At 37.0% G+C, this 23,037-nt stretch overlaps 1 protein-coding gene across 2 annotated transcripts in view; it reads right to left on the minus strand.

Moving 5' to 3' along the window:
* The window catches only part of LOC105148924 (uncharacterized), a 37,766-nt gene that overhangs the window by 3,018 nt on the left and 11,711 nt on the right, over positions 1-23,037 (minus strand). Inside the window, exon 2 of one of the 2 annotated variants that reach the window (XM_011060994.2) lies at positions 10,168-11,601. In XM_011060994.2, the coding sequence (XP_011059296.1) occupies positions 10,193-11,551 (1,359 nt within the window). In that variant the 5' untranslated portion in view covers positions 11,552-11,601 and the 3' untranslated portion in view covers positions 10,168-10,192. Of the gene's footprint in view, positions 1-84; positions 11,602-23,037 lie in introns of those variants that run through there. The other variant, XM_011060986.2, reaches the window with a different exon arrangement.

The raw sequence follows: 23,037 nt of genomic DNA on the forward strand, positions 1-23,037 counted from the left end.
CAGTTATTCTTTTTGTTAGTGAAGAATCTAGTATGTTCTTGTTGAAAGCTTCGAAAGGATTTGGTGAAGAGTAAATCCAATTAATACACAAATAAGTCTTCCTTATATATATTGAATCATTATATATATATATATTTTTGCATCAAATATTACATATTGACATATATACAGTCATCATTGTGCTGTACACACAAAGGCGTGACTACGTAACTATAAATGTCATATGGAAAATAGGAGTGACGAACAATTATAGGATCGTTCACAAACGTCATCTTTACTCGATCATCCCGTTCGATGAGCCAACCGCGTCCTCATGCCATGGCAAGGATTGAACAGTTCAATAGATTATACCGGAAAATAATTTTAATCAGCAATCCAAGCAAGCGCGAGTTACAATTAATTTGTGAAGAAATTTGTAATTATTACAATTTTTATTCGAGTAATAATTTTTTTCTGATATACAAGGATATTACGTTAAGTTCTTAAGACATTAATTAAAATGAGAGAATAATTGTTTATGAAGTTATTTTATACAGAATTTCGAAATTAAAAATAAATTTTCTTCAATAAAGTGAAAAATTTTCAATTATTTTTAGGAATAAATTATTGAAATGTAAACGAAAACGTCGTTAATCTTTCACGCAACATATAAACAATTTATTAAAAGGAAACTTATCTTCTTCGTTGCAACAATAAAACAATACTACGATCGCTCGTCCGATTGAAGGCACTTTGCGCGTATTTTTCTATATTCTTCAATATTTGACTATAGATATAAGAAGAATCTGTGGGATTGAACTGAGTTTGAAAACTTGTGTACGTGTTGTGTATGTATATGTGTGTCCTTAAATACTATTTCTAAAGGTAACGAGCGCTTTATAGCTTCCTCGGCACACGGCGTCATTTCCGTGGCTAATAATAAAAGTACGTATAACTCGGTAACCTCGGTCAAATCACAATCGTGGTGGTATGATTTATATTTATATGTATATATTATCTATATTCACGCACATACACACACACACGCACACACACATACACACACACACACACGTACCACGCACATACACACACACACACACATACACACAAATTTGTGTATATATATATTTTTTTTGTATCTATATACCTCATATAAAAATTAAAGATAGTATTTATACAGTTTTTCTTAATACATATCGCGCGCGCGGTTGACTATATATAATTACAGGATGGTAGTACGAACACTCATGCGAATCAGATTGACAATTCTATTAGAATTCGACGAATAGCAACGATCGAGATCGTGGTAGAGCCCAAAGATGGCTACAGGCTAGATTTAAATCTCTCTCTCTCTCTCTCTCGTAACTAAAATAATAAAAATCTAAGCCGGACTTAAATTAATCGAAATAAGATGTTGCGTCGTCGTGATGGCATACGCATAGCTGCGTGATTAGACTGTCTTTGGTCCACGTATCGCGAAATTTTCTCTTTTACTCGTAAATGTCCCCTTAAAGTCGTTTCTTGAATACCATTTACTGTCGAGATAATTCATTTAGTCGTGTTATCCAAGTAATTCTTCATAAAATTGTGGCATACTGAAAGTGACTTTTTAAAAAATAGATTTAGCACAATCATGGGTGTTAAATATAATTATATTAGTATTGATATAAATACCGACATGATGAATTTAACATAACGGGTTTTGACTTTATAGGACGGAAAAGCCATTATAATGCTCCGAAACAATGTCACATTTTGAAGTAAGCAATTCAGTGAAATAACGAATTATAAGAAATCTTATTTAAAAAAAAGTTGTAAGACTTTGAAAATAGATCTCCGCCCTTTAAATCCAAGGTATTAATGATACTCAAGAAAGATAACGTCAAAATATTAAAATGAATCGTAAATGATTGAAAAATGACTTTTACTTGTATATGGTGGTCATTTTGAAACTGTTTTAACGTTTTTATAGAATATATAATAATTTATATATTCTACTTGACTATTAAATCTACATCTATGATGTTAAATTCACAACATATTGGTGTTTCAACAGTAAACTATAGAAATCACATGATTTTAAATCCACATTCATATTTTGAGAATAATATCAACGCGATCGTGGTACAAAGATGTAATCTTGTACAAAAAAGATTTCGGGAATACTCGAAAAGTTCGACGCTTATTGCACATTGCTCATCGCAGCATTACTCTTAACGGCTTTGTCTAACTAAGATTGAGCCTCGAATACGAATTCTAGGTATGTATACATACGCTCTTATGTGAAAAACGTTTGCATAGGCACAGTGCCGTACACTCTACATATCCTTATCATTAATATCGTTGTTACGATACGCACTTATATGTATTATAGTCGTCGGAATTTATTGATTCGCAACTGACGAAGGTAACATAAGGCTCGCGTGCTGAGGAGCACCCGCAGCTCACGCACGCTCGACAAACGTTACAGTTTCCTAACGGCGATCAAACGCTCTCCTCTACTCTCCCTATTCCCTTTCTTCCTCTCCTTTTTTTTTTATCTTTGCTTTGCCGGCTGTCGCAATTCGGCGGAGATCGGATGACCGAGAGTGTCGCAAGTGGACGTAAGTGACCGGTGAAATCATACACGCGAACTGGAACGAGAAGCCCCGAGATGAGATCGAGAAGTGCGAGGCGTGTCTTGCACTGCGAGAACTTGACGCAATTTAGTCGAGTTGACGCGGCGACGAAGACGGTGCGGGAGATGAGAGAGCTCTCGAGAGTCGCTCGAGGAGTCCTCTGGTTAAATTACAAAAATGGTACGCATCTCCCGTATCATCTTCACGTGTCGTTTTTGACGAAACATTTGAACGTAAAATATTTTCTGGAGCTTGATATTAAAATATGATTTGTCGCGAGGATACATCTAAAATTAGATGAAAAGAATTACCTGATGTTGAAATATTTAAAAATTTAGGCAGATTCAGATCTGAAAGATAATTTCGTTGGACCATCACAATAATTCTCAATCATTCAAAGCCCAAACATGATGAGCAACGTAAAAAGTTTGAACGTTCTAGCAATCAGTAAGCTTAATTATTTTTCCGTCAAAATTATTTTTAAATCTGTATTTAGCTAAACTTTTAGATATTTCAATAAAACCGTTCTTTCCGTATAGTCATATCCGGGATACGTATAAGTTGTTGTACCGCAATTAAAAAATAAGTGTATACTACTTGAGTAGCTTAATCATTAAAAGACTTCTAAGAAGTTTCACAAGCACCTTCTTATCACAAATTTTTTTTCTATGAAATATGAATGATCGTGGTATAGAATGCATGATGGATAATTTATAAAATGAAAGAAAGAACTTAGAGCAATAGCTAGTTGTTAGTTGCTATATTTTAAAACATTAAAATTACAAAACACTTTTTTAAACGTTTTGTAATTGCTCCAAGTCCTTTCTTTCATTTTATTAAATTTAATTAATTGAGCGTGGGATATTCAAATTTATTTAGACAATTTATATTCACACAAAATTATTATATATTTGTCAGACATAGTCGTTTAAAAGAAACTCGAGATTATAAGAATATCTCTTTGCGCGTCGATAACTGCGGGATGCTGCGAGAAAACCGATTTCCAGGTCTTGAAGTTCTGATCGATAGGATCTTACGTCTCTCTTTTTCCCCATCACTCCGTCTCTCTTCCTCTCTCCCGTCAAGCCCCCTTTTCTTTCTCTCTTCCGCCTTCGCGAGGACTGTGAGACTCTCGCTCGGCGTGGCTCCTTTATTGCGTTTCACTTTCGCGATGAGCTTACCCGTTCGATCGGGGCGTGGCAAAAGTGTAACGCAAGAGAGGTCCGAGGCCATCGGTTGCGATCGGTACGCGTGTGAAGGAGAGAAACAGGGCCCGTGCTCGCCAGGGCTTCACCCGAGATCTGCATTGTGCGAGCTTAGTCATCGAGCGTTCGCAAGGCCGTGTTACGAAACGTCAATAATAAGAGTAAAATGAGGAATTCGCCGGCGGGATCAAACAAGAAAAAATAGGAATATGAAAAGACGAGTAGAAATTCGAGGGAGCATAAAAATATCGGACGTTGTTGTATTTAATATTGGTTATTGCCGGGGAAAGAGTGAAGATATTAAATACATGCGATACAATGCGAGAAATTATGTTCAACTTATTATTAATAAATATAGAAAAGTTCCTTTCAGTACATTTATGAACAAATACACATCGGAGGACAGATCGAATTTTAAAATCTGACACACACAGAGACAGGTGTTTGGAGAAAGTAGAAAATAAAAAATATAGAATAAATAAAGAAAAAAGAAAACATATAAAAATGTATGTATAAAGGTATATAAATAGAATAAATATAAAAATAGAATAGAGAAAATAGAAGATGAAAAATATCGATTACTGAAGCCTTTAAGTTAAATAACCTTTAATTGTATTTTAAGTTAGACGAAGACGAAATTAGATTAGAAAATTTATTAGCAGGTGTTCATAAACAGTTGACAAATTTTCTTCGCGTATAACATTTAATGTACTTATTTTCTTAGCAAAAAAAATTTCTGTAAAATCTAGCTAAAATTTAAAATTTAAATTGTCCTAAAATTTTGATGTCTCAATCAATGCAAAAATTTTTCTTCAAGATTCCTTGTATCCTTAAAAGCATCTCCGTAGACACCATCATTTATGTACGTAGAAAGCACAATAATTTTAATCCGGCGATATTAAATTCTCGTCAGCACAGCATCGTCGGGGAGGACGGCAGCACTTTCCGCCACGGCAATTCGAATAATAATCCGGTAGGTATTTATTATGTCCTTCCCTACGAGCCGCGGTGCAAAAGTGGATTGCTTCGGGGAAGCGCACCGTTAAAATGTTGCGGTTTACGAGTCATTGTCGGCCCTATCGCACGCCGGGATCTTTCTGCGCGTTTGCATCCGTGCGTCTTAGAAAGTGCGGGTCGTTTTTCGCTGAACTCGCGCGATGAAGTGGGAAGAGCGTGGAAAAAACGCATCCAACAGATGCGAGATGCACCGCGGAGCACCTTGAGCTACTCTGTAGCTCACGTCATCCCTGGACTCTCATTACAATGTTACGAATCACTGATCGGGTTAATCAAGGTCGGATTTACGCGTCCTACCTCCATGCCACGCTTAGAAAGCGCCAATAAATTTGCACCCAATATCCTACCGGAAGCGACGATTAAATCGCTTCATGGCGAGCGAACTCTACGTGACGACTCATTCGCCGTTGAGATTGCCGTAGTCGGGCGGAGTTTGCGATAATAACTAATAATCCAGGTAGAATATTCAACCGTAATAAGATCAATATGATATCAAGTTGAAATTATTTTATATCAAGAATTCATCGCGAAATCGTTCGTATCGAATGACTTCATTATGATTTCTCCTAAAATGAATTTTATTTATAGATGTCATCTTGATCTTATTTTCATTACCGCTTATATCCTTTTTGTATGATTAAAAATGCAATTATACACTGAGAATAATTTTTGGTTAAAATGAACGATCTAGAAAATTCTGATTATATCAATTATATCTCAATTACAATTAGGTACAATAGATTCAATCAGAAGATTCTGATTTGCTCATTTTTTGTTTTCCAGTGTAAATTTAAGATCGAAATCTGATTTATATGCATTTGCATCGATTTCCGCGCCATCGTGACTCTTTTACCTTCATAATAAGTGAATCTTGAGACAAATGCAATCGATGAAACAGCTTGCATAAAAAAAATGATGTATTATATCGATATATATTGCAGCTACATAGACAATTAATCGGAGTTGCTCGAGATAACACTTTCAGTCACGAAACTGACGTGCTGTTTGTTTTCCGCTTCGATGGTGTCGGCACGATCTAGAAAGCGCAGTAAACTCGCACCCGAGGAGCCGGAAAGTGATTAATCCGTTTTTAAGATTCGTCGTAGGATTTTCAATTGCGTTCCATAGAACTCGAGAAAACCTAGCTCGCACTTGTAATAGTTGTATCGCGTGTCGTACGGGATTATTCCAACGACGAAAGCAATCCGTAACTAATAAAACATTTAATAAGATATTCTACATATCTTTTTTATTTTAGATTTTATGTAAAAGGAGAAAAAAGAAAAGAAAGAAAGTTAGTTTCGATGAAGTGAAACAGCCTTTTTTTGTTAGAAAAATTTCTAAAGATACAACAGAATAGCAATAAGCAATTTTAATAAAGGTGCGCCACGCAATGATGACTCTAAGACAGAAATGTATCCATCCAACGTGTAAGCCACAAGTCTTCTAATTTAGTAATATGATTTAGCGAAGGTTGCACACATTCAATCTTCCACAATCGTCCATTACGAAGATCTTTGCGTACATATGATGATAATACACATACGATAAGGACCTAGCACACAAGATCTCGCAAGGCATTCACGCACACAAGATCTCGCATTTTCTCTACATGAGAGAAAGAACCACTGGACACGTGAGGTCCTTAAGATTTGCCCTCACACGAAGCGCTCTCGCACATAAATCTATCTTGCGCACACGCAAGACGGATAGACAGTCGTACAATTCTCTTTAGCTTCCATTATGCCTTTAACCTCCCCGCGTTACGCTCTTGCTACTAGGAATTGATTGGGTTAATCCCAAAGATCAAGGGATCCTCCTGGAAGAGCCTGCACCTGCGATGCCGGCGCTCGCTAGAAAGTGCCGATAAATTTGCACCTGACTCGAGGAGCGGAAGACGATTACATCGTTTCACCCAAGGTACGGTTTTCAGCGACCGTCCGCAGGAAACGAGGGGATATATCATCATCGTGTGGGATTGCCCGCGATAGGATTTACCAGGCACTCCGGCTCGTTTACTCGCCTCTTCTTGCCGATCATCGCCGGCAGGAAGCACGCGGCTTTTCCACGCCGTATAGAGATTCCGCGCGGCGCGTCAGTTTCAGATCGGGTCCTTTCTTCACCGTAGACGTTTCCGCGGTTCGATGAGAACCTCGAGAGATTTCGCACCGTTCGCCGTTCGCCAGAAATGCCGGCCGGAATGATACCCGTTCGCTGCCGTGAGTTTTTGCTCGATCCCGCGAACACGCTGCATATCGGCGGATATCGTTTCCCGACACGTTAGTCGCAAACAAAGCATTACGGTCGACGAGCGGAGCAGAAACGCCTGGCGTTTCTACATCCCGCTGTCATTTGCCAGCCGCGAAAAAAGCCGCCTAACGAGATGTGTCAGCAGCAATCTACGTTAATGCGATTAGATATTATATGGCGGTATATATTTTCCCGTTAATTTCTTCTACAGTTTAGGCGTTTAAAGCGTAATAAGGAAAACGTTAACGCGCGCGCGCGGAAATTAATATCAATAAATTCTCACTTGTGTTCTTATTTAATTCCCGAGCGACAGGATTAAACGTTTTAAAAATCACATGATATAGTAGACAGATTACAATTTCAAACCGTGCGTATGAGTATCGTGAAGTTCGTTAAGTTCGTGATTTAGATTCGGATGGGATCGCGTCGCTGTAATGATTGCGTCTCTCCACCGGTGTGATAATTACATATTAAATGACTGCTGCTATCGATTTCTTTTCCCGCTGCGAATTATTAGTTTCAGAGATGAAGAAATATGGAGTCTTTTAGTTCTCTTCCGCTTCTTCAGAGTAGCGACACTTCATCATCTGCCTTCAGACGCTTCACAGAATTTCGATTGGAAAGTAAACGTAATTGTCGCTTTGGTTAATTCTTGAAACAAACTTTAATTATTCTCATTCAATTAACGACGACAATTATACACGTTTACGGATGTTCCAGTGGTTTGTGTATTAGAATGTATCTCAATATGTTGAAAGAAGATTGGGAAACGTGATCTAGGTACTTCATCTAGGTATTTCATTTCGTGACGATAATACCCGGTATATCTTCGCGTCACCGACTTCCACGATTGAAAACTTAATGATCCGAGGTACGCGGAGTGCGACGAACTTTCCGAGCTCTTCCGATTTCCCAACACGCCGCCGATCAGCGGCAAGATCGGCGCACGGAGATCCGCCCATCGATTTCTAAACACTATTTTATTATCCAGCTTCCTCAGCGGATCATTGGATCTGACAATTTCGCGATTCGCCGATTATGCTCGAAGGCACCCGAGTCGCCCAAGCGCTGAAATTCACTTTCTAGGTCGTAAAATCGAACCCATCAATGGCGTTTTCAGCCGAAGCGAATTGTCCCGACGTTCTTCTGAATTTTTCCTTCCGATTCAATTTTTTTTTCGTCAACTTCTAATCGTAAATCCTTTTGACATTCCGTTTGATATTCGCGAATCTTGCGACACACAACGCGATGATTTAAGCTTGACATTGCATGCGGTGACGCAAAAGATAAATATTAAATCGGACATTTTATAATATGGATATATCACTTTTTTCTTGTAACTATGCGATTTGTTGATTTTACATTAGCGATAAATGTTATATTATTAAAAAAAATTTATTGTACGTCAGCTTATTACGAATTTTTTTTACCATTGCAATTTTTTATATTTACCGTTATATGTATATTTATTGGTATTTATTGGTATTTGAAAAAATTTATTCATGACATTTATTCTATGATTGAATCGTCCGCGTACAATTTCCTCGGATGATACTTTGTGTTGATCTCGAAATCAGATTTCTGTAACTTCGAGCTGAACCCGTCGCGCGAATGGAATGCGTCGTGAAAGGTGGAAAAGTGTAGGGACAATCGAAAGGATTGCAACGGCCTTAATTACAGTGCCGGCACTTTTTTCCGTGCTATCCTTTCTTCTTTACAAATTAGTCACGCATTATACCATCGTAATTTGTAGCGCGGCTTAATGTAATTTAAGAACAATGTCGTTTTTTCGTAGGATTTTCTTAACATTTGCGAATAATATTGGTCAGCTGATGTAATTCATATTTTTATCCGATATTTATAAAAAACTTTGTATTATAACGATTCAAACTTAGATGATGAGAGATGGCAGTTAAATTCATTTATTAAAGTTCTCGGTAAGTAAATAGGAAGATTGCGACAGCCTTCAAGCATAAATAAATTATGTCTCATATATGTCATTCTGTTGATAGTTCTTGTGAAGAGAGTAGAATCGATAAAATGCTCCTTATAATTAATATTGAGCGTGTATGTGAGAAATATAAAAGAGAAGATACAAATACTGGGATATATTTGAAGTAAAACAAAAATCTATGAAAGATGTTAATGTATAAATTTGTAATATCAAGTACAATTTTTATCTTATTGAAAAAACAAAAATTTAACACGTATAATAATTCATTACACATTTCATATTACAGAATGTATATTTTAATAAAATTGAATGTAGTAATACACAATTAACAAAATAAAACATCAATTTTTTATGGATCAAAACATGAAAGATACGTTCATATCTTCTCTTATAAAGTGAAAGTCCACATTAGATATTTTCTGCATTTTTCTTTCATTTTCATAAATCGATCTATAAATTACGGTCATATTCCTATGACTTTTCTCTATGACTTTTTGGCTCACTCAAGCACGCGTTAAAGTCTAAGATTCTAGTATTGTACGATATTTAGTGTAAGTTAATTGTGTATCTAACTTTATTATTAAGGCTTTTTATATCGACCCGATTCGATCTATTCTTCAGAATCAAAGGACGATACATCTTAGTATATTAGGCACATGTTTCTTCAAGGCACCATGTTTTAATTTTCAGCTTTTTTCATAGCGAATTGAATCTACGTATTAATCTACGTATATTAATTCTTCAACTGTAATTTGTTTCAAAATCCGTAATTATTAAAATCTAGAATAAAAAACTGATTCGACTGTTGCTCGCCATCTTGAGCAAAGGTTTCATCTTTAGGATTTATCTTTATGAATATAGATCACTTTTTTTTCTTCACAGATCCCGTCGGTTTAGCTTTGCGTTTCGACTTATAGGAATTTTTATGAAGAATGGATTCTCTCGTAATGTAGTTACAAACTAATCTAGGATCACCGTAAATAAAATAGTTCCTCGCAGCGATATTGTTGTGGAATTATTTAGAAGTTTAATTTTTTTCAAGCTTTTCTTAATCGATTTCGACTGCTAAAATATCCGATTTTCTTTTGTTGATTCCACTATGCTCTGACGAACTGACGAAAATCTTTCTTAACTGGATTACCATGCTGATGGTCGCGCCCTAGGATTCAGGTGTTGTTGCCGGGAGAGAGTGGCGGCGAATTGACTTCCCTTTGTTCTTCCTGGACGCTCTCCGGCCTGCTGGCCGTACTGCTCGACCTTGAACTGAGATTGTCCCGGTCACTGAAATACGACGAGTCGCCTCGTTTTTCCTCCAGCTGTAGCTGCTGTTTATCATTTCTAAAGTCATCGGTTGAGTGACCCAGCAGACTAGGGAAATATGGTATACCCTGTCTTTGCGAGGTGATCTTTCCCATAAAGCTGCGGATCTCCTCGAAGTAGGAATCGTCGGCCCGTGGCAATTGACCGTGATACCTCGATCTGACCTCATCCAGTATCGTCGGCCCATCCGCGTCATGCTTCTTTAGATGACGATCCAGATTGGTTTGTTGGCCGAAGCATCTCTCGCAGAGCGGACACTTGAATGGTTTCTCCTTGTTATGGATATTTCTGACGTGACGCTGAAGGTTACTGGAGATGCTGAAGCTTCTTTCGCAGTACTTGCATTTGTACGGCTGCTCGCCGGTGTGCGTTCTCAGGTGTCTCGTCAGGTTCGCCGATCTAGGAAAGACCTTGCCGCAGAATTTGCAGGAATATCTGTCCTTGGGCTTGAGACCGGCTTGCACGCTGATCGAATAAGGTGGCAAACTTGAGCTTTGTTGTTGCGGCTGTTGCTGTTGCTGCTGTTGCTGCTGTTGCGAGGGATGATTCTGTTGATGCTGGGATTGTTGACCGATGACCGGACTGACGGCTCTCGCGGTCGGTTGCGACGAAGACGAAGAGGATGTGGATGATGAAGTCGAGGAGAATCTGTTAGGCGGCAAAGGTACCATTGTGGGGAGCGCTCTAACTTGGATCTTTGGCAGATCGGGCACCGGCGAGCTGTGATGATGTGACCTGTACATCGCCTCCAGTACCAGCGGATGCATCGCGTGATGTTGAGGGAAGAGCACCGTGTGATAAGGTAAACCGCCACCCAGACTGTTCTGATTCAAAACTTCGATCTCATTCTGGTTCTCATCCCTGAGCCGCTCCTTCTTATGATCGACACGGAGATCGAGCGGCTCGCAGTCGAGCTCATCCTGGTGATGAGGCTGGGGCGGTCTGGCCGCGGGACTCATGTGCGGCTGTTGCTGTTGCTGATTCGTCGGGCTTGACAGACCGCGACCGTGACCGTGACTGAGATCGTATGGCAGCTCCTCAACGTCCGGTACACGGACGCTCAGGGGATAAATGCTGGCTTGCTTTGGGCTTATATGGCCCGGCATCTTTCTCGGACTCGAATCCTTCTCCCGCATGGCTGGAGGATACTTCGGATCGTGCAGCAACGTCGGGGGCAGGGTGATGCTACCGAAGTATCCGCTCATCACACTGCCTCTATCACTCGGCCTTGCTCCTGCTCTCCGTTTGGGGTAATCTGAAACATGGAATATATTACATGCTTAATTATTTTGAAAAAATTATATCTTTTTTCAAATTAAAAAAATATTTTTTGTTTAAATGGGAAAGTAATTTTATAAAATATAATATAATTAGAAATTATAAAACTTATATGTATTTAATATATTTTTGGTAAACAAAGTGAAGCAAAAATCAGATATAATGGAAGATTTGATTTCGTACTGTTCGACCTTCAAATGGTTCGATATTAGTATTTGTTTCTCAAATTAGTATTTGTTTCTCAAATCAGTATTTGTATAATAAAACAACAACTTCTGATGTGTTAATAGATGCTTAAAGGATTTGAAGTAAAATCATGTTGTTTTACTAGCAAGTAAACCGCAGACAGATTCGAAAAGATAATTATTTTTCGCGTTGTGTATCCAAGTTACATGTGTACCAGAGTCATACTGTGATTAATTAATAAAAAAATCTTAGCAAGGATAAGTTCTTTTCTTTTATTTCGACCTATATTTTATATAAATATATAAAATATTATCTGATAAAATACGAATATAGGTATCAATTTCATAAGGAATAGTAAAAGTTTGAAGTTGGTAAGACAATAATAAAAATAATAAAATATGTTATTGAGCAAAGTAGACATGCAGCATAGACCAATTTTAAGGTCATATCCGATTACGACATTCAAAACGTCAATCAAAAATAATTGAATATACTAATCTATAGCATCTTTAGATAGACATAACTGATTATTGAAGATACATATCGCGTAACATCGACCAGTTGACGAAGCAAGTCTCACCGTTTGCGCTTCATAAATCAAAAACCCCCATCGTGCCGGACTTTCTTTCTAGAATCAGATTAGCAAGCTAAGAAGAATAGAGAAGCGTTGTAAGGTCGCTAGAAAACGACGCTATTTGGAAACATTAGTGAAAGGATCTCCTTCTCTCTTTCTCTCTCTCTCTCTCTCTCTCTCTCTCACTCACTCACTCACTCACTCACTCTATCTCTCTCCTTTCTCGATCGACATAATTGTGAATCGTTGCCAATCGTAGCGCGAAAGAGGCAGAGAGAGATAGGGAGAGAAAGAGAGAGTGAAAAAAGATAGAAAGGCAAAGAGAGGGAATGCAACGAGATTCGATAAATCAAGGCATCAATCGTGTCATGATAAATGTGTCTTCGGCCTAAGGCTATGGTGAAGATTTTAGAAGCCGAAGAAATCGATCTCCTGGGCAAATCGACCTGCACGCATTTTTACTATTTGACGTCAGACGTCGGGGATAGAAAAAAATGTGTAGATGAAGTAGGAACACCTGCCAGATACGTAAGATGTGTCTATCAAATTTTTACAATCTCATATTATGGATCATTCAGTCGAGCCTTTCTCTCTCTCTCTCTCTCTCTCTCTCTCTCTCTCTCTCTCTCTCATTTTATGCCTTGTTTCTAAACGCTGTACTGTTTCACTCTGGCACGTGCTTCGGACTCCATAGCGCCCGCTAATTGACAGAATTTTATTAATGGATCGTGATCATACGCGCAATTAATTTTGCTTGGATTTTTTCCGTTTCGCTCGTCAGCGAATGGATACCGTAAGTTCTTCCGCGATGTAATAAAGTATAACGATATCTGTAACAATCCGAAAGGGATATCGTGTTTGTATAACTTGTCGATTTAATATACACAGGTTATCGATTAGTTCATGTCTTAGAGAACAAGAGATAAGAGACATGAGACATGAGATAAATACATAAAAAAGAAATAATACAATAAATGTACGTGGATAAGATAAACAAGAAATACAGAAGTTTCGAATGTATAATAAGTTGTATATTAATGTTACGATGTACTACATTTATATATTGCTAGAATATAGATTAAATTTAAAACGTAAACAAGATGGAAATAATTCGACGTGTAATTTCATAATTCACGCAACGAGTACTTATATTTTTTTCTTTCTGTTATGATTACTTGCTAATTACAATAATTATCGACGTACTTCCTGTCGTCCGTGGAGTATTTTTAGTTTATAAAGAAAAAAAAAAAGTTTTTTTGTTTATAATATTCTGCAGAGAGATCGCTTCGTGATAAGTCGATTCGTCGATTGAAAGTGACGCAGCTATGCCGGGATCACCGCTTTCCGCACGTTCTTGCGAGCATTGATGTCTCTATCCGCGCGTGGCAAGAAGGCAAGTATATTTTATCTTCAATCGCCACGTGCTACCGAGCTAAACGTAGAAACAAGAAAGGTTCTATTATATTACATATCGCAATTATATTTCACGTGACTATGTATAGTTATTAATTTTTTCGACAGTAAATTAATAAATAAATATAAAATATAAAGAGTGAAGCACCCAATATAAATTCTAATAATTAATGCAATGGAAATGTTATGAAGTCTAGTAAAATAAAACAAATCCAAATAAACAAATCCAAATGAATTATCAATATAATTAATACAAAAATTAGAAATATAACTGTTACGATATTATATATCTAAATACACACACACATATATACATATATATATATATTATCTTCTTATATATTTAAAATATATAAATAATAGGGTTATATAAGAATTAGAAAATCAACATGTATTACTATAAATAGACCTATTTTATTTAGCAATTATTTATGAATTATTCTGTAAAAACTAAAAATTAAAATCTTTCAAAATAAAAGAAGTACATAAAGAAGTAACTATATTATTACAAGAAAAAAGAAAAAAAGAGAACGAATGGAAAGAAAAGAGAAAGAGAGAGTGTTTTATAATGAGATAATTGTTAATTGCGTTTACTTATGAGCTCTTAATATGCAAATATGATATGGAAAATCTCTTATATCGCAGATATAAGCAATTAATGCAATGATTTAATGGCTTCCATCGAGCCGTAAATACGTCTGTATCTCGAAGATCGCGATCGTTCAGTGATCGTGTACGTTGCGCTCGTCGCGCTCGAACTGATCCAGTTACAAACCAGAAACTCTAATCTGCTCTTCGGTTGTCCACTTCGGCGAAAGAGAAATCTGCTCGTTGTGCAGTCAGTATGGCCGGGAGGGTGAGACGGAAAAAGAGCGGCGACATGAGGCGTAAAAGGCGCGGACGAGCGCAAAAATCTCGCTCGTCTGACGATAACAGTGAAAAGCGTTAATTATAAGTTAATTAAGAAGAATTCCTTGCGTCTTGGGTTCGAAGTCGAAAGTAAACGCGTAAGATGTGCAACACGATGCCCGATCGCGACGATCGATTTTTCTACGATGTCGTCGCCGCCTAGCTTTTCGCGCGCGGAAAGTGATAGTAATGGAGCGTGTGCGTTGTCCGGCGAGAGATGCGGTCGATTAAGTCCGATTTACATGTACTTTCCCTTGTTTCCTGTAATAATACTCCGCAAGGAGAAACTTTCGCGCGACTTGAGCCAGACGCATCCTCGGGCGACGCCCTGTCGAATTTGAGAAGATAATATAACCTGGCGAGATGCTTGTAACCTGGGATCGAGTTGCTTGATTTAAACTTTTTGACAATACGATTTAGCAAACGAAGGAGTGGAGTCGAGATTGCTTTCAGGTTTTCAGATGCATTGCTATAATTCTCTTCAATCGCTAATAATGTTCTACAAGTTGCGCTCAGTAGAAGAAACAATTTTACAACTCGAATGTAAAATTTTTTAATATGATTGGTCTGATCTTAGTTTCTCATTGAATTTAAATATATAAACCAATCATTAAAAAATTATGCAATAGTTACAAAACTGCTTTTTTTGCTGAGTACGTCATTATTTCGAGAATTCAGTATTGGTGAAATTAGCACGATATTGTATTAATATAAAAAAACTATTATTAAAAGTATGTAGCCTGAACTCTGTCTAAAAATAATTTTAGAACGTCGAAGTTAGTACATTTTTTTCATTTTTAACTTTTGTGACATAAAAAATGCGAAACTTTTTTTACACATAATTGTAGAACCATGAAAAGTGTTACTGGAACTGTAAAGTTAGTTTCTTTATATTAACAGAATGTCGTGCTAACTTCACGGATACTTTAACGTCAGTACCTGCGAAGTTAACACGATATTGTATTTGTATTATTAATATAAAAAAGATATTTACAGTAGCACTTTTCATAGTCCTACAGTTTTACATAAAAATAAAAAAAAGTTTCGCATTTTTTGCGGAAATAAATAACGTGCTAACTTCATGAATTCAAAGTTTGTTAATTATTTATAAAAAAATATTCTATTTTACAGTTATTTGAGAGATGAAAGATTTCAAAAATCAAATTTGATTTTTGCTGAAAAATAATGCGCAAATGTCTGAAATAATTCAGAAATAGAATATTGACAGATATATTTCCATGATTCAGCGATCGATTTTGATTAAATTCCTTTATACTCCTCGATCGATTTTGATTAAATTCCTTTTAACAAAAATCTCAGATTTTTTCTCTCTGCGTCGAACGGAGTTTCTCCGAGCGGCCGAGAGTGAGTAATGTCCACGGGAAATGGTAGCCGGTTACGCGGAACGGGAGGAGAAATAAGAGCAAAAGAAAGAGGAGTGCGGTCGCGGCGAGGACTGATGTCTGTTACGTGAATCAACCAGGACTGACGTTCACGAGATCTCCCGAGATGTTGGTAGTCGCGATCCAGTTTTCGGTTTCTAGAAAGTCGGGATGAGCCCGGGCGTGGTTTGTATCTCTTTCGCGCTCAGTCCGCTCACCCTGTCCTGCTTTTTCTCTCACTACGTCGTCCTTGCTGGTATGATTTCTCTGCCGACATTCACCTACGTGTGCGATAAGTGCTCTTCCAGGGCCGTATGTATCTCGGTATTGCGCGAATTTCTATCGAATACGTCTCGATACGAATGTAAACTTATATCACATGCAATACGATAGAGTTCTTTCTTAGAATAATTTTATGAGAAGAGATTCAGATATAAATCATTTGAAATAAATTATATATAAATGCCAAATTTTAATGATTCTATAAATATAAAAATCTCTTATTTACTAATTATACGTCCACATAAGAATTTATGAATGCATGCATATATACGTGATGTAGCATGCCTTTATTGGTGAAATTCACAAGTTATTCTTATTTTTATTGAACAAAAGTAGTTACATCCCAGTATACAACGTCAATATATAATCGTACCTTTGCGAATCGCGACGATTATTTTCACTTTAATTAATTCCCGTGTGTGACGCTATAAATGCCGGTCATATAACGTATATTTATCCACTACTTGTTATCCAAACGAGACACGTCCCTGGTCGCTTGTCGAGCACGGAGACGATTTTAATCGGCCGTTTTTTCTCGCGTGACGTAATTCCTCTCTTTCTTCGGTCGCAAAGAAAGAAGAGAGCGGGACCAAAAGAAGGAAGCGCCAATTTTCTTTGCGTGCATAATAGGCGGATCTTAATGCACTTCGTGGCAGCGAAATCTTCATTGAATCGCTCCCCTCTAACATTTTCAGAAATATTATGTGATCTTAATTTCACCATTGCGATTTTTCGCTACTTTTCCTTTTTTTTTACTTGTAATACAATTTCTGCGCTTAATTCATGGTATTATTAGATTATTTATAATTTGCAGGTATTCTAAATAATTTTTGTACTACGCTGTTAAATTCAGAATGTTAATTTGAGTTTTTTTTCTATCATTTCTATAGATCGTTATTGTTCCAACTCGATATGTCGTTGATTTAACTAAAACAAATAAAGTTAAACAATTTAACTTAAGAAATGTATTGAATTTAATTCAAATTTAGTTTATTATTTACTAAATACACATAAGTTAATATGAACGTTAAGACTAAGCAATTTGAATGAATTGAGTTACAATTTGGCATAGAGATAATAATCAAAAAATTAATAAAAAATAATAAAAAATTATTTAATTTAAGAGATTGGGTTATAATTGCTCTTTTCGTAAAAGTGTAAAATTCAAATAACACTTAAATAATATTTCTCAGAGTAGTAAATAAATTCCGCTTGCAAACGGTATCTCCGGAGAACTTACAAACAAGCGTACCTTTCATGCTTTTTAAGATGTCTTGGAGAAAGATTCATATTTCGCACGAGTGCGCGATAAATTCACGTACGCATATACTTGTACTCACTGAAATTTACAGTCCGTTCAACGAATTCGTCATTCGTTACCCTAACAAGATAAGTCGCTCGGTTATGTTGTCGGATCGCAAGATTTCAATCGGCCGTTTTTTTATTCGCCGACACAATTTCTCTCTGCAAGTCTCTTCCGTCTACGCTCCTAAGGTTGGCACGGGCGGAATTAAAGAAGAGGAAAAAAAAAAATAAAAAGTATCGATTCGAATCCTTCCTCGCTCTCCGCGCGTGGGATCCGCGATCGTTCCTACCGATAAGCCGGTTAAGAAGTGCTGGCATTTAATTACGACGCGGGCCGCTTTAAGCACAGCCTTGTCGGAGATAAAGTGCGACATACGTAGCTAAATTGATACATTGCGCGACGCGAAAATATTACTCGCTGTGTGCGAGAAACAGTCACGATCAAATTAGTCTTGTAAGGGGAGGAGCCGCGCTTGAATATTTTTATGATTTCTCTGCCGCCAGGAGGAAGACACAATTATTTTAATATTGTCCTTGTAAACGAATGCGGATGGAGGTTTTCGTAGAAAGTTCCATAAATGTCGGTACAAACTTTCTTTAAAGGCTTCAAGGATTCTTTTCTATAATTATATGTTTTTATTTAAATCTTCTAAAATATTTAAGCAGATGTAGTTTTTAATGTTGCTTTTAATATTTTTAATTAAAATGCCTCTAATTGATTTAATTTCATTAAATTAATGAGATTTTCATAAAATACTTTATAAAGATTAATTTTTTATAAAGTTCTCTAAAAAAGTTGTATGTAATACAAGATAATACTGATAGAAATGGATATTTAATAATGACAATATAAAAAATAGTAAAAGTATTATTAATTGCGAGTAGTTGAAATAAAATAAAAATATCACAATTTTTATTTATATCATCAATTAATAGCTTATTTCATAAATTCTCTCCAAAAAGTAATACACTTTAATCGCGTGTTTCTCTCCTTATGAGAAGTGATTTATAGAAGGGTGCAAGTGCGTTCTCGCCGCTGGCGTTCATGTTACCGAGAGTCTTGTCCAATTACCTTATTACTATATTACTGGAAATGCGTATCGGCTCTTTAGAAGCTTGGGAAATACGTGTAACGACGCGCGTAATGCGAAAAACTGACCACTCGGCTTGAAAGAAACGTATTCATTACGTTGAAAGAGAGCGAAGTACAAGTAAATAATTTCTCTCCGCTTCCTCCCGCGTTTATCTCATTATCGTGTTAGCGACGACGAGCATTGCCCCTTTGGCAGTATTATAAAGACCGGAGATATGACGTGGCGCGATCACGTAACGCGCAGAACGTCTTCTTCATCATAAAGAAAAATCGTTACTACGCGAAGTTTATCGGGCTCATTAGCCGCTATGATTCATCGGAACGCGTGCGCGACGCGCCGTTTGGCGTCTCATGGTGAAAGGATGTAAACAAAGGATACAAAGGAGATACGCATGCAAATCGCGGACCATTTTACCGCTATATTAAAGCCGGGAACAAATTGAGAATATTTCCCAGCGATAATCACAAGAACATTAATTTTGATTCTTAGAAAATGTCTAATAAATCTATCATTCATTGCATTCATAATAAAATTGACTTGTTTACAAAATTGACTTATTATTTATAATAAATCTCTTCAATGTAAATAAAATAAATTTGCAATTTTTAAAGATATTTTGTATGTGTTTTAAGCGTAAAATAATTTCGACTTGTCGAAAAAAATATAGAAGGAATATATTTCTCTTTTACATTAGAAGATAAAAAAATCATGTTTCCCAGAAAAGAAAAAACTATTTAACAGAAAATTTTCGTCTTTGCCCGCAATATAGATTTTCAAACTTTAATGTAGATTTTTATATCATTCCATTTTTATATTGTATAAAAACATTTTTACCTAAAAATTTAGTTGAAAAAAAATTTACATACAGTTTGTGAAAAGCTTTAACAATGAATTTTTTACTATAATAGAAGTGTGGATTGTATTTTTTATTTACAAATTTACCAGAATTTACAATAAAAAAATCAACTGTGCCTTTAAAGTCCAACATTGCCAGTCGAGAACTAAGTTAATTCACTTTTAATGATTAAGACTTTACTTAATTCATTCATAGTAATAACTTCAAAAACGTGTTTCTTTTTTAATAATTTTTAAGAGAGCGTTATACATTATTAAAATACAGTAGACTGTGACGATAAATAACTTATACAAATGATTATACAAATCGGACATCAATTTTCCACAGAGATTAATTTAAATACTCTCAAAGGGGGAAGGCCATCGCTTCTGTTGTCTTCGTTTTGGATTCGCGGTCTGATTAACGCACACACCCAGTGAGTAACAGGTGGTAAATAATCCACGAAGGGGAACGCATGGTGAAAGGTTTCGCGGTGTGCTTTCAAAGACTCCACGCATCGAATGCGTAGCGTTTAAAACTTTTAAACGTCGCTTTCTCGGTTCGGCTGGCAGTCCTCGGCGTTATTCATTATTCACGGATCTCGCGCGTTATATGAGGCGGCTCAGCGCCGTGCCGCGCCGCAAGAAATTAATTCGCCGACAACTTACATCGAGAGGTACATGCACACGCGTGTACGGTGGCATCCGCCGGTAATCCGACAATGATTATTTATGATTCCGCGACGTAAAAGACTGAATGTGTCTTAGATTGTACTCCGGGAGCTGACATGTGCGGCGCCCACGCGCGTTTCCCCGCTTGACTCTCATGCCTTTACAGACGTTATCGTAATCGGAGTCTTGCCAATAACGCGCGCAAACGTCGGCATTGTCGTCCGATATCGTATCATCGTTATGTCCGCCCATAAATACGCTCCTCCTTCGGCAACGATTTGTTTCCCTCGGAAGATCTCGCGTTGCTCGCACCGCAAATCAACTTTTTGCACGCAATCGATCTTCCGCGTGATTCCCGAGTACCGCATGTTGGTTTTATAAACGTTTCCTGAGTAGTTATAAAAGATTAGATACGTTTAGAAAACATAGATACATATGGACATATATGGACATATATGGACGTTCCATCTCTTTGGGTTCTTTCATAGATCACTTGGAAACTACAGTTAGGTCGAAAACATATCTCTCTGTACGATTTGCCTGATAATGCGATTATATAAAACGTTTTTTATATTTTTGAACATGTAGCTGCTTGTTCGAAAATGAATGAAGCACTTTCAGTGATTTGCTGCTCGTTTATGATGCTTCTACTTCATAAACTTTCCGAAGATCTATGAATTCAACAAATTGTATATCTTTCTACAAACATGTAGTTGTCATTTATAAAATACATTAATATTTTTAATATAATAATTTTCTCCCTTCAATACAGCTGGAAATTGATTGAGCTAATGAATTATAAAATATAAATGCACCTTTGTCGTATTAACAAACACATTAATTCACTAGTGATTGATAATTTACGACGTCCTCAAACATATTCTTTTCGCTACGGTTAATAGAGAGCCTTTTAATATACAGTTAAAATCTATCTTGTGCCTTTTTTACGTGTCTCTGTCTCGGCTGAGATTTGTGGATGTTCCAATGTGTTAAAATGAATTATGTACACGTCGTGTCGGAGGATTCTATTTTTCTAGAGAAGTAAATGAATGGCTCTTTAATTCACTAGCGACGTTACGCATAAACCGACAGTTGAGAGACAGCGCGAGACGATCGTAGTCAATCCGTGTAAATCGGTTCTAATCGCGCGGCAGCTTCTTGGAAGTGGAAACCGACAGGCTCGGATCAGACACGTTTGGAAGTAACAGTGCCCACTTTTATGTGAGGCATTTCACAGTATCCTCCTAATAATTTTCATGCAACACGCAAATGTCCTTTTTTTTTCTACTTCGATGTGTTATCTCAACGGGAAATTAAAATCCACCTTTTCGAATCGATTAACATGAAAACAATCTTCCTTAATTGAGGAGTCAAATGGCAGCTAAGTAATAAGACGATTATTGTAGAGAAACATTTCGAATTTCATGATTCATCACGTCTCACGGAGACTTCGCAACCAATCGCGATCATTAATCTTCGGGATCTGTTGTCTCATTTACTCGGAAGCGCGCTTGTATAAAGCGCATCAACGGTCTTATCGGCTAATATATTCTTAACTTTTTTAACTGAAATGGAGGGATTAAGGTTCACTCGTACGGTTATACTTTTACAATCCGTGAATAGGCTCGAAATCGTCAAAAAGGATCGATGACTATTATAATAAAAATGTTACAAATATCTATTCTTTCTCGCCATTTTCGAGAAACGTGGCTAAGACGTTCACGATCACGAAGAATTAGAGGGGCATCGAAAGGTGCTGGCGAGAAGCAATTTATTATCATCCCGCAAAAACTGTCGAGAAACTGTTACGTAATCAGTATACAGTTCCGTCACTGTTACATCAAGATCGGTCGTTTCGGAATTGAGTAACGAGACGGTGTTCGGATCTGACCAAGCGAAACTAACTTCCACCTCGTAGTTTTTTACTTGCTTTTCCGGCCCGGCGAGCCCGACAATTGGGGCCGATAACGTTCGCGGGGATATCGAGAGAGGAGAAAAATTGATCGGCATTTCGGATTTGCCAACGGATTTTAATGCGCGGGGATTGCGCGATCGCGCGAAGAGCGACGCTCTTCGCCAAGGGATTTCCTTTTTTTGGCGTATTTTCGCGGAATTTTAGATCACTCCGACCGTTTAGATGCACGAACATATCTTGGCGTGGCATGCGATATGCTCGATAGTTTTCTCTATGCGAGCACTGTGATTTAGTTAAATAGCAACTCGCTTCGGACGTTTCCTTATGAAACTAAAGTGTAAAGCGAGCCGCTGGAATCTTGATCCGCGCTCTCACCGTAACGGACAACCCCGTTGAATTCCGTGTAACTCATTGTAAGTGAAGCTGATTATATAAAAAGGATGATCACTATGTTAATCATTCTTTCAATATCATGAATTTTTGAAAAATTTATTTTTACGCGACCACAGATTTCAAAAAGAATTACAATATTTTTTAATTTTTTATATAGATCGGTTTTGAGATTAAAATTTGATAAGTGATTGTATGTTGCAAATGAAGAAAATATTTGCGATGGCGAACAGAATTAACTAATAACTCAGTGCATCGTATATTGCGATTTTTTTTGACTGTCTCCTCGAGATTTTAATAACTCGTGCACGCGCCTCGCTTTTGCTCTCGTTTAATTTATTGCTCTCATTTCGTTATATCTCATTTTGACTTTATTGAGATTTCACTTGTCGATTCAGTAATTGATGGAATTTACAGGGCTCCATAATTGAAAGTTAATTAATTCTTTTAACTCATT

The sequence above is a fragment of the Acromyrmex echinatior genome, chromosome 3 (assembly GCF_024713525.1).
Source record: "Acromyrmex echinatior isolate Ae372 chromosome 3, ASM2471352v2, whole genome shotgun sequence".
Taxonomy (NCBI): domain Eukaryota; kingdom Metazoa; phylum Arthropoda; class Insecta; order Hymenoptera; family Formicidae; genus Acromyrmex; species Acromyrmex echinatior.